Source organism: Rhinopithecus roxellana, chromosome 14 (genome assembly GCF_007565055.1).
Source record: "Rhinopithecus roxellana isolate Shanxi Qingling chromosome 14, ASM756505v1, whole genome shotgun sequence".
Classification (NCBI taxonomy): domain Eukaryota; kingdom Metazoa; phylum Chordata; class Mammalia; order Primates; family Cercopithecidae; genus Rhinopithecus; species Rhinopithecus roxellana.
The window spans coordinates 118,714,352-118,727,196 of NC_044562.1; the positions used below are offsets into that span (position 1 = coordinate 118,714,352).

General features: G+C 44.7%; 1 protein-coding gene across 5 annotated transcripts in view; it reads left to right on the plus strand.

The window, feature by feature from the left end:
• Positions 1-1,860: 1,860 nt before the first annotated feature.
• The window catches only part of FMNL2 (formin like 2), a 317,675-nt gene continuing 306,690 nt past the window's right edge, over positions 1,861-12,845 (plus strand). For 3 of the 5 annotated variants that reach the window (XM_010372899.2, XM_010372900.2, XM_030916859.1), the window contains exon 1: positions 2,356-2,472. In XM_010372899.2, the coding sequence (XP_010371201.2) occupies positions 2,356-2,472 (117 nt within the window). Of the gene's footprint in view, positions 2,473-12,845 lie in introns of all 5 variants that reach the window. The other 2 variants (XM_010372898.2, XM_030916860.1) reach the window with 1 other exon arrangement.

Sequence of the window (12,845 nt, forward strand, 5' to 3'; positions counted from 1 at the left end):
ATTTCTCCTCTTAATAATCACAAATAACAACCAAATATTAGAGATTCCAAACATTGAAATGGCAGGAAAGTTCTTTTGGTTCATAGATTTGCACACTTTGTCCTTGGCTTCCCTCAAAGTGTGAGCTTATGAGAGAGACTAGATGTGATAAGACTTAAAGGGAGAAAAAAGTCTTGGTTTCTGGCAGAAATATAGCCGCAGGGAGCCATAAGTGTAATCGAAAAGGCTTTCTCAACTGCAGAAAAGAATTCCAGCCTTTTTATTCAGATGGGCAACGCTCTGGGTGGGCTGATTTTGTGAGTCAATCAGAGCCAAAGTATATGTCTAGAGATTACAAAGGAAATAAATACTTTTGTGGGTCAGAAATGTCTCACCCGGTCCGAACTGCTTTCTTTCTCACTCATTTTCACTAGTTTGGGGTGTGTGTATATCTAAAACTCCCTGCTTTTCTCTCAGATCAGTAACACGTTTGCCACTAACTTTGATACAGCATTACTTTAGAAATACAGGTTACAGTTATTCAGAATTTTAAGTTGAATTTATTTATACTCTCTCCATTCTTTAAAGACTAGAAGTGGTTTAATAGGACACACATGATGTATTTGTGTGTATTTGTGTCATACGCTTTTGGAAAAAGTCACTTGTCAATTCTGCAAATAGTTCTTGGGGTGTCTACTATGTTTAAAGTATCTTGAAGTTTATAAAGATGAATGAAATGTCCTTGATGATTGAATCTTGGTGTACTACCTTGTCCAGAAACACTTGCTATTTACTAAAAGGATAACAACATTACCTGCATATCAAAATCACCTGGGGAGCTTGTTAAACCTATACCGGCCCAGGCTCAGGCTCTCCGCTTAAGGAGATTCTGAGACTACGCAGAGCTCAAGGTGTGAGTAGTTTTAACAAAAAGCTTCCCAAGTGAATCTGATACACATCTAGGATTAAGAAACACTGCTTTAAACTAAGAAAGGACTAACTGCAGAAGTTCAGCCACAAGTCAACCAGATGTATGTCCTTAACATTCACATGAGCAGTTGGCTAAAGTCTCTTATAAGGCTATTTCTATTTCCGAGGTTTCAGAATGGGTTGTTACAGTCTGAAACACACCCCAGAGGACAGAGTCAGGTCTAATCTTTTCTGTAAGACACCTTGCTCGAGACTGCTGTGAAGGAATAAGAGAGCTGCAGTCAAAGATCATCCCAAAGCCTCCCGGAACACTATCATTATATCCATCTCACATGAAACATGGGTGTGTAAATTTTCTCCTTCACTAGATTGGCAAGTATTCCAGTACAGGGCAAATCTCTTTTTTTTTTCCTCCCACCAAGGAACACAATAACCCATACATAACAGGTGTTTGACAGGTGTTTTTTTTTTTTTTAATTGAATTGAATCCTTACCCAGTTCAAATTATACATTTGTTTATAGAACATTTCAATCACACCAAAGAACATATAGATGGAAGAAAGAACGATGAACAAGTACCCATGGACCCACCCCCCCGTTTATGAAACAGGACTTTGCCAATGCTTTTGAAGTTCCTTATTGAACTAGATCTTTTAAAAACAGCAACGATTTTCTGAATTTTAATCAGAAGGCATGCATTCCTTCATTCATTGATTGGATTCCGTCACAGACCTGCCTACCAAGTGTCAACATGATATACACAATGTAGATATTCTACTGTTGGGGTGAGGAGGGTCAAAAGTGACATAAGCTATCTTCAGAGACGTACGGATCGCCCTTGCTGCAAATGGCCCCAACCCGGCCCGGCGCTCTGGAGCGGGCGTGGTTTCTGCGCGCGGACACTTTGGGCAGAAACTACGCGTCCCGGCAGTCCGCGGGGCGAGTGGGCGGAGCCGAGCCGGGGGCGGGGGCCGGGCGAGAGGGGGCATTGTGTAGGGGAGCGCGGAGCTGCATTTGTCTGCTCGAGGTGTTAGCCGGTCAGGCGCAGCCGTGGCCGGCAAGGGCTGGAAGTCTCAGAGGCGGCCGCGGGCCTGGCAGAAGGCCGAGTAGGAGGGACCACGCGCTGGGGGCCGCGATCTCTGGCAGGGGGCGGTGTGCCAGCGGAGCACCATGAACATAGGCGCCCAGCGCCCCGACTACCCCTCCCGAGGAAAAGAGGCCGGGGCCGCGCTGGGGCGGCGGAGAGCATGAGGGAGGCCAGGGGGCGGCTCGGCTTGGAGCGCTGCTAGGGAGCGGTGCGCGCCGCACACCCGCCTGGGCGCGGCGGAGGGTGGGGAGCCGGGCAGGTCGCGCCTGCGGGCGGGAGCCGACTGCCGGGAGCTGTTCTGATTTCCGACGCGCACGCTAGGGGCCCGGAGCAGCCCCTGGCCCCGGCGCGCCGCCGACATGGGCAACGCAGGGAGCATGGATTCGCAGCAGACCGATTTCAGGGCGCACAACGTGCCTTTGAAGCTGCCAATGCCCGAGCCAGGTGAACTGGAGGAGCGATTTGCCATCGTGCTGGTGAGTGCGTGGCGGCGGCCGGGCGCGGGGACCCGGGGCCCCCGGCCGGGCGGCGCAGCGGACCCCCGCCCCTCCCCTTCGCCCGATGCCGGGAGCGAGCCTCCATTCCCGAGGGGTAGGCTCCCACTTTCCCCTTTGTGGCTCCCCAGCACTCCTCTTCACCCCCCTGGCAGTCCCCCGGGCTCAGCCTCTCGGGGTCCCGTGATGGGGATGGGGACTCCGGGCGGGCTGCCCAGCCAGCCCCGAACCCATTGTCTGGCTTGGAGAGGCACCTCACGGCGCGTGTGCCCGGGAGGTGCGGCGTGGGCGTGAAGGGAAGGTGGCGCGGGCTTGGGAGGAGGAGGCGGCGAGCCGCTTAGGCTTTTTTTTTTTTAAACCGAACAAAACAAAACAAAACAAAAAACCCTGAGCCCCTGCGGACCATCCCTCGGGCGGCCAGCCCTGGACCTGCGAAGTCCCCGGCAGATGGGGCGCGTGTGGCCGGCCGTAGGCGCCGCGCCGGGCGATGAGCGGAGGAGGCGAACTTGGAGGGCGGACGTAGTGGCTTGGCCAAGGAGAGCGTTTGCGAAAGGGAAAGGGGAGACCCACAGCAGTGCGGCGCCGCGGCCCTTGGAGAGGAGCAGGGGCGTCTGAAACCCAGGCTGGGGAGAACCTCAGCGCGTTCCCTCTAGACTTAAAGCTTAAACCACAAAAATGTGCAGTTTTGCGGGGACGTGTTGCGAGCTGTCCTGACTGCACGGGCGACCCCTCCTCTCCTCTTGCACTCCCAGCCAGGTCCCCCGCTCCCTGCTGCATTCCGCTTCTCCCAGCTTTCCAGCTCCTCGAATCCAGGACTCTGAAAACTCCCCTCTTTCTCCCTTTCCTGCTGGGACTGTGTCTGGGCTCCTCCCAGCCGAGGCTTGTGCTGTGAGCTGCAGAGGGTGTGGCGGCTTGCCCCAGCCAGGATCTGGACTGCAGTTGGTCCCCAGACTTCCAGTTTTAGTGTCCCAGCCTCTTCTAAGGGATGTTGGGAGGGACACAGGCGAGATTGGACGCATTCCTACTCCTCACACTTGTACACTTCTCTTTTCCTAGTTGGTTACCTCTAAACTCCACAAGACTAGGCAGCAAGGGAAACTCGTAATCCGGGCAGCCAACGATTGTGCCTGCCTGCGGGTTTTCTTTTCTTCTTTTGTTTTCATGAACACTTACAACTTTGGCAGAGGACTCGAGTTTTAGATCAAAAATCGGTTTTCTTAGGTCTGCTCAGCGAGAGGACGTTCAAATTGCCTGCCTTCAGGCCTTGAAAAAGGGATGGTTTGGTATGGGAAATGATGTTCTGGATGGCAGGTTAGCTGTGTGCTCTTTGGGAGAACTGAGCTCTCTCTCCCGCCACCTGGAAACTCTGGTGTGGCCGTCGGGGAGATAGATGAGGTTGCTTGGGTTGCTTTGCATCTCCTGTGATCTCCCACAGCTGCTCCCACCGTTGTGCAAGATGGGACACTCAAATGAAACGGCCTAGGCATAATTCTCAAGGCGGCCTGGGTGCATACCTGACCTGCTTTACCAGAGACAAACGTTTTTCTTCAAAACCCTCTTCCTACTAGACATGTGGTTCTTACCTCCTGGCTCTAGCTTTTTTTCCGCCTGACTCTGGCTTTTTTGTTTTTCCATCCATGCTGTGGTGCTGTATGTATGTGTGTGTGTGTGTGTGTGTGTGTGTGTCTGAATACTTGTGGTGGAGGAGCCAGTGTCACAGAGAAGCCAGTGCAGCAGCCATAATAATAATAATGCAATTAAGTTCTGCTTGACTAGGATAGCATTTTTTTTTTTTTTTGCTTGAGCTTTCAGTTACCCTGCTGATTAATAACACATGGTGTGAATTAATCTTTAGAAAAATGATGTCCCATCATTAACATGGTGGATTTGTGTTCCTGTTAAGGCTAGCAGTTGCAAATATAGTATGTAGACAATTATGATTGTACATCCCAAGCTTCTTGGGGCAGTATTGTTGTGGCTACTTTACTGTGTGTCACTGTTACTGGGTGCAATTCCTTTTAAAATTGTTTACAATATTCTAAGCCTCTCAAACAAGAAACAAAAACAATACCAGTCTGACCTTTTTTTGAGTAGAGACAAAGCTTTTGGGGGACCATGTCAGCTTGGGAACACTCTTCCTAGGGATACATTTGGACCGTTGATGGGTTCCTTCTCCCAAGTCAGCTCCACTTGCTCTTTGACAATCTGAGAGAGGAGCTGAAACCTTCCAAATCATCTCCATAGGCCAATAGAAGTGTGCAGTGTTGGTGATTTCTCTTGTTGGTTTTTTTTCTGGAGTTGTATGTGTGATAATCCCAACTTTGCTTTTCTTTATGAGTTGCTTAAGAAATCAGTTCAAACCATTTAGTTCTCGACATCAAGCTTGAAGGACAAGTTTTAGGTGGCAAATTTTTAAGTATGTATGTGGAGGACAATGGAAATTGTGTTGGCATTATTGATACCAGTTCAACTTTCTTGTATAATAAAGATCATACGGGTGTTTTGGGAGGAAAACCAGATAGTAATACTGTACAGAAAAGTGTCCAAGCACGTCATTGTAAGTATGGCTTACATCAATAATTAACAGACTGTTTCAAGCTAGGAAAACAATTCCTCCCATCCTCCAGCTCTAGAATATTTAAGGCCTCAGGGAGAAGTAAATAAAAATGAAAATGACAGAAGTCTATTTTATTTCTTGTTAGGAAAGCCTTAAGAGAGAACAAACCTACTCAAGAACTAGCTCCTCCCTCCCCATCAGTTTATATGGGTTAAATTGTGTGAATATAAAAAATTGGTGGGTATGAATGGAAATGAGAGAATAAAAGACTAATGAGTTTTCAGTAGAGGGGTGAACTTTGAAAAGTAATCTTTTTAATAGAAAAAAATGAGTTAGTGACTAGCAAAAATTGGATCCCAGTCTTAGGAGTTTAATCCTCCCAAGGATAGGCGTCTTCAGTATCATTATAGTAATAGTTATAAAACTTCTGTTTAAGGGAAAAGATTACTGTCTTAGTGTATACATTTAACTATTTGCTTCCCTCTACTGACCTTTCAGGTAGAGCTGGAAGGTGAGATACATGTACCTTTGTGTGTGTGTATGTGCAATGTTTCTGTTATACTCTAACCTATGTATAATTTATATGGAAGTGTTTCATAAATTATAAAGTCGGCCACGTACTTCAATCTTTGTTCTTTGATGTAAGGATGTATATGTTTCATAGGTAATATTAGCCTGTGTTTTTTGGGAGTTCTTCACATCTATAATAGCCATGTGGCCCTCCGTTGTATTTGTTAACCATTGTCTAATTTTGGGAGTTACATCAAGCTTGTCAACCCACTGCCTGTGGGCTGCATGGGCCCAACACAAATTCATAAACTTTCTTAAAACATTATGAGATTTATTTCGTGATTTTTTTTTTAAGCTCATCAGCTGTTGTTAGTGTTAATGTATTTTATGTGTGGCCCAAGACAATTCTTCTTCCGATGTGGCCCAGGGAAGCCAAAACATTGGACATCCCTGGGTTACATACACACACGCACAAATACTCCCATGTCCTTTATTTTTAAAGATGATGATAAGAAGGTGGTTCTTGGTGGATGTGAACAACTGATGTTTTTTGTCTGAGAATACCTCTTTCTACATTAGACACTCCATAATATTCACTCATTTTTGGCTTGCAGTCACTGTTTACAACTTAAAAGGCACGCCCTTGGATGCCTCTGTTGAAGAGCTATCCTAAAAATTATTTTGTTGAGTTTCAGAGGAAAGGACAATTTTTAAGTCTGTGTCTTAGCTGCTGTATCTTATGCAGTATCAGGTATCAGGCAGCACTGCAAACAGATTTAAAATTATTAGGAAGTAATGGTTTAGGGCAGTATTATCTTATATTTGGTATTAGGAACTGCTTTGGTATCTGATTAATTTGAGTCCATTTCCTTCTCATTTTTTCCCCCTTGCCTTGAGATTGAATGTGGTCATTTTGTTTCAAGAAGGAGTGGGAACATTTTGTGAGTATCTCCTATGAGTAGGCCTTTTACCTGTTCTCATTTAATGCTTATAGTAACTAATGCTATCAGCAACGTTATAGATGCGTAAGTAATGACTATCTAAGCTGGGCACGGTGGCTCACACCTATAATCCCAGCACTTTGGGAGGCTGAGGTGAGAGGATCGCTTGAGCCCAGGAATTCGAGACCAGCCTGGGCAACATAGTGAGATCCTGTCTCTATGAAAAAAGAAAACAAAGATTAGCCAGGTGTGGTGGCTTGCACCTGGAGTCCCAGCTACACAAGAGACTGAGGTGGGAGGATCATTTGAGTCCTGGGGGTCGAGGCTGAAGTGAGCCATGTTCGTACCATTGTACTCCAGCCTGGGTGACAAAGTGAGACCATGTCTCAAAAAAGAAAAAGATTACCTAAGTTGCCTAAAACTGTACAGTTATTAAATAACCAATCCGGTCTTTCAGCAGAGATTTGGATCTGTTCCCTACTCCCTCTGGCCTTTCCTTTATATTATGCTTCCTTAGGCTTAGAACTGGGAAGAAAAAAAGGGCCTGGGACTAGCAGTAAAAACTTCCTGTCTGGTTAGTGCAAATTTCAGACTGGATAAAGTTGGCAGAAATTCTTCAGAAGTGACTGAAGTGAGGTGCATTTGAAGTTTCGTCTCTTTAGATATCAAGCCTTTTGGCATCTTCACTGTGCTCTTCTGTTTTCAAGCATGGAGTTAAAAATTGATCTGGTCCACAAAGGTACTCTTCAGTTTTTCTTTTCAAGGCAGATTTGAAATACCTTGGTTGAAAAGTTTGTTCTCCAAATCAGAAGGAATAGACAACCTGTCAATGCAACGCATACACTCCGTATATAATTACCTGTGAAAAGGAAAGGAAGGTCAAGTTTTTTTTTTTTTTTTTCTTGAGATGGAGTCTTGCTCTGTCACCCAGGCTGGAATGCAGTGGTGCAATACTGGCTCACTGCAACCTCTGCCGCCTGGGTTCAAGCAATTCTCCTGCCTCAGCCTCCTGAGTAGCTGGGATTACAGGTGTGTGCTACCATGCCCGGCTAATTTTTGTATTTTCAGTAGAGGTAGTGTTTCAGCATCTTGGCCAGGCTAGTCTTGAACTCCTGACCTCGTGATCCACCTGCCTCAGCCTACCAAAGTGCTAGGATTACAGGCATGAACCACTGTGCCCTGCTGGAAGGTCAAGTTTTAACATTTAAGTTTATTTCCCGCTGCAAGGCGTTGCTCCCTTTCAGCCACTTCAAGGAGAACACTTGCCATGAAGTCTGTTGAGCAGATGGATGGGTGGGAGTGTAGTGAGGCCATCGGATGCTGCTGATTTGTTTTCTCACATTCTTTCTCCTGTTGTGAGGGAAAGAGAGTATGGAAGAGGGGCGGTGGAGTGTTGTCACTTTGAGCCATTACAGTTTCACCCTAGGCAGTAACTCCCTGAGCTGTTTTATTCTCCTAAGTGGGAATATATGGTTAGGGCTGTATCATTATCAGGATACATTTTTTCTTCCTAATAATACCAGTAAAAACTGTGACAATATATTGGGGTATCTAGGATAGAAGTTGATCAAATGCAAATATTTGGCTCCAGGAAGAGACTGGCAACAGTGTAAAGTGATGAAATTTGGGGAGCGATTGTATGCGTGGCCTTAAATCCCTAAGTGATAAGAAGTACTTTTGCTTGTGGCCTCTCATTTAGCATTGGCCTGGGAGGCAGGAGACCTAGTTTCTAGAATCATATTTGCTGCACCAACTTGGACAAGTTAAACTCTTTCCTCTGGCCCTTGGTTTTCCTCCTTTGTGAGAAGGAATAGAATTTGGCACAATTGTTAGTATAGTCGTGAGATGATGGAAATCATAACACTCGAAAGCATAAAATTTCCAGAACATAATACATTGTGATTCATTAGTTGATGTTGGCTTTTGAAGAACTTTCAGGTGGAAATGTGTGTAGGGCTGTTCTGTGTGGTCTAAAGAGTAGAATTCCCCAGGGTCAGTGACTGAAAGTCATATGAGCATAGGGAAAAATATTCTAACACATAGAGTTGTTGAAAATGGATGGTGCGTTCTCCATTAAAGTTATTCAGATAGGGCCGGGCGCGGTGGCTCAAGCCTGTAATCCCAGCACTTTGGGAGGCCGAGACGGGCGGATCACGAGATCAGGAGATCGAGACCATCCTGGCTAACACAGTGAAACCCTGTCTTTACTAAAAAAAATACAAAAAAACTAGCCGGGCGTGGTGGCGGGCGCCTGTAGTCCCAGCTACTCGGGAGGCTGAGGCAGGAGAATGGCGTAAACCCGGGAGGAGGAGCTTGCAGTGAGCTGAGATCCAGCCACTGCACTCCAGCCTGGGCAACGGAGCGAGACTCCGTCTCAAAAAAAAAAAAAAAAAAAAAAAAGTTATTCAGATAATCTGTGTGAAAAACACTGGTGACTGGAAGGCCCTTTCCAGCCCAAGACGATAGGAAGTACATTATTGGCTTGAAAGTTACCCTCTTTGAGGTGAGTCTGCCACTTGCAGGTTCTAGACATAGAATTATAGCCCCTGAGAGTGGGGAAAGATCTCCTGGTAGGTCCTTCTTGGGCTCAAAGAAGAAAAGGATAAGTATGTGCTGATGTTTGTTCTGGAAATTCATTTGACTTTATGAGAACTGTTGCCTAAAGGGTTTGGTCTTAATGAACAGTGCTCTTCTTTTCATATTTAGAGCTTGGGGAATAGGGACAAGGTAAAGTGGGCTCTCTAGCCCTCAGGTTTAAGCAAGTAATAGAGGTCAAAAAAGCAGATAATACAAGAAGCACTGATTATGGATGATTGCCCCTCCTTTGCAAGAGGGCGCTGTAACTGGAATCCTTTTAGGAACAAAGCGTTGGATCCTTAGAAGGAACAGCCTAGAGGAGCTTAGGAGGGAATGTGAGTTACAATCTATACGGTTGCTTGGCAGATCTCATCTTGTAGAGCAGCAACTCTTTATGGAGTGCCACCCCATCCTGCAGATAACAAGAAGTGTGTCCCCAGGCTTTGGAGTCATGGTTCCTTAGAGAGCCTTCATGTACCTTCTTAGTTCTGACCTACTTGAACACTGGGGACAGAGATAGCTCATTTCTTGTCTTCCCTTTAGAATTCCAACTGTTCATACTGCAGGGTGATCTTCTTCCCTCTTTCCCAGTGACCCCCTCCTCCTTTCCAGAAACCTGTCTTTCAACAAAGCGGCAAGGACTATGCAGTTTCCAACTGATAGGATATAATTTGGAAGCACTGTCTAAGGGAAGAGCTGTTAGGTTGGAGAGCTGCCTCTTGAACTGGGATTTCAACCGAGGCCCGCAGATGTGGACCAGACGGGCTTGGAATTCTGAAATTGGGCAACACTTAGCCCTATTTACCAGGTATGATGATGTTCAATGTTGACAGATAAAAATGTACTTTCTTTTCACTCTCTTAAAAAACAAACAGAAAAACATGACCATCAGTGTTCACTGGTAGGCACTTAACACAAACTCTCTATGATTTCTAGTCTTGTATAGTTTCTAGGACAAACTTCCTATAGTTTCTGTGATTCCATGATCTTCAGTGTTCTTGTGTAGCCTGTAACTGACTTTGGTGACTCTTATTTCACATGTAACCTCAGTCCACTTCTTTCTTTGCAGAAGTTCTGATGCATTTGTAAGCCCCTATAACCATTGCCACAGAAGCTGAAAGCCTTGAGTTGTTTAGACCCTGTTATCTCCAGAAGTAACCTCACTAGACTGACTTCTGTAATCTCACTTGACTTATTTCTTCATCATTTTGGGAATGGTGTCAAATATCAAATAGTTCATTTTTTTTTTGTTTTGAGACGGATTCTCTTTCTGTCACCCAGGCTGGTGTACAGTGACGTGATCTCAGCTCACTGCAACCTCTGCCTCCTGGGTTCAAGCGATCCTTCTGCCTCAGCCTCCTGAGTAGCTGGGATTACAGGCATGCACCACCACGCCCGGCTAGTTTTTGTACTTTTAGTAGAGGCGGGGTTTCACCATGTTGGCCAGGCTGGTCTTGAACTCCTGACCTCAAATGATCCACCCGCTTTGGCCTCTCAAAGTGCTGGGATTACAGGCATGAGCCACCACAGCCAGTTTAAATAGTTCACGTTTTTGACCTTGTGCCTGGTGCTGGGACACTAAAGTGTGACTGATGGTGCTTTTAAATAACACATCTCACTAGTCTCAAGTCCTGCCTTGATTGAGGGTTTGCTCAGGGACCTGACTTCCTTTCCTTGTTTTTTTTCTCTCCATGGAAGTTTGGCAGAACACCTTATTTAAGGTAGGGTAAGGGTATTGGTAAGTTAAAGTAGCGGTTCTCAAACTTGGTTGTGCATTGACATCACTTGGGGAGCTTCAAAAAGTATAAGTGGGCCAGGTACAGTGGCTCATGCCTGTAATCTCAGTACTTTGGGAGGCCAAGACAGGAGGATCGCTTGAGGCCAGGAGTCCTAGACCAGCCTGGAGCAACATAGCAAGACCTAGCTCTACTACTAATGAAAATTAGCCAGGTGCGGTGATGCATGCCTGTAGTCCCAGCTTACCTGGGAGGCTGAAGCAGGAGGATTGCTTGAGCCCAGAAATTTGAGGTTGCAGTGAGCTGTGATTCATGCCACTGCATTCCAGTCTGGGCAACAGTGCAAGACTATCTCTAAAAAAAAACAAAAACAAAACAAAACAAAAAACAAAAAACAGAAACAAAACAACAACAAAATACAAACCCCCATTTGCCTGGGTGCCACTCCCAGAAATTCTGATAAATTTGTCTGGAATGTGACCTGGGTATCATTTCTAAAAAAAAAAGCTCCCTAGGAGGTTTGAATGTGCGGCCATGATAGCCACTGTGCTAGATGTTTTTCCCCTTCTTCTTCCTAACACGAGGACCAAGCATATGAGTTAAAACCAGCAGAAAACAAGATAGTGAGTGTAACAGAAAAGGGCTTGTTTAAGAAGTTAAAAAAAATTTGGAGAGATTAGGCAAAACTGAGAAGGTTGAGAAGAGTTAAAAAAAAAAAACTAGACCTTTGATTCGACTAAAAGCTGTGAGATGAAAAAATACAGAAGAAAAGGATCAAATCTTGTTGAATGGTAGAGAGACTTTTTAACTGTTTAAGAAATGTCCACCAAATTATCATAATGAACATTTGTGAGAAAATTCTATACATATTGTATAAGATTGAGCAGTGACCTAGAGGTATACTTCTGGAGTAGAACAATCAATAAATCAATTGCATTTTTGCTTAGGCCTCTATTCTGCAGCCTAATTGTTTGTTGGTTCAATGCAGGCCTTTTGCTTTGATCTCTGGTTTTACCACTTACAAAGACTTGATGAGCTTGGCTTCCTGTAGTGAAATTCAAATACACTTGTGAAATGTAAACAACATTCATTTATTAAGAATCCTATAATCAAGGCAAATTGGCATGCTTATATAAGCAATTAGCCTTGAGAATAGAAAGATAAATAGGATGCTAGGTCAAGAATGAGCTGATTGTTCTCAATGCAAGACTCTAGTTAATTTCTTTATTCATTATAACATAAGCAAATAGACATTCCTCTTATTCATAATTTTTAGCATTTGTGGTTTGGGGTCTGAGGACAGGATATGTGGTTTTCTGGAACTGAGAGGATAGTAGCAATTATTGTTTCATTTTCATTTAGAAATATAAATCAATCTTATAAGGAACTGTAGGTAGTTGATATATGATTAGATAAAACTTTCTAGTAATAGGGAACAGGGCAAGAGAAGGTATGGATTTAGATGGGAATAGTAAAGGATAACAGTTTTATTTTGGTGGGGAAGGTAAAGAAGATGACAATTTTACAGTGGCAGAAAGATTAAAAATAGTCTCATTTGCCCTCATTGAATAAATTGAATAAAAAAGGAATAACTTTTTTTTTATTGGCATAGGAGGAAGCATTATGATAACTAATAGCAGGAGAAGCTGGATATGTCATGATCAGATTTGCACCATGGCAACACTCAGTTTTGGCCAGTGAGTTCAGTACTGCTGACTGTCTTATTTGTGAAAGCTAGAGACCTAAAATGCAAAGGCAGTGAATTGGGTGAATAGCTTTGTTAGGTTCAGTTCTGGCCCTTTCATTCCCTGATATGGTCAGCTTTGTTGTTTTTCCAAAGAAATTTTCTCTTTGGTGACAATGGAGTATCTTGACTAATCAGGATTCTTTATTCCCAAGGACTTCTGACTGGTGAACCTAGGAAGCCAAATGTCTTGGGACCAGGATGCCATAAACTTGGATTCCCTGGGCCTTACCATAAAGTCACTCTACTGCCAGCTAATTCGGCCATCCAGATGTGAACCTGGAGAGGCC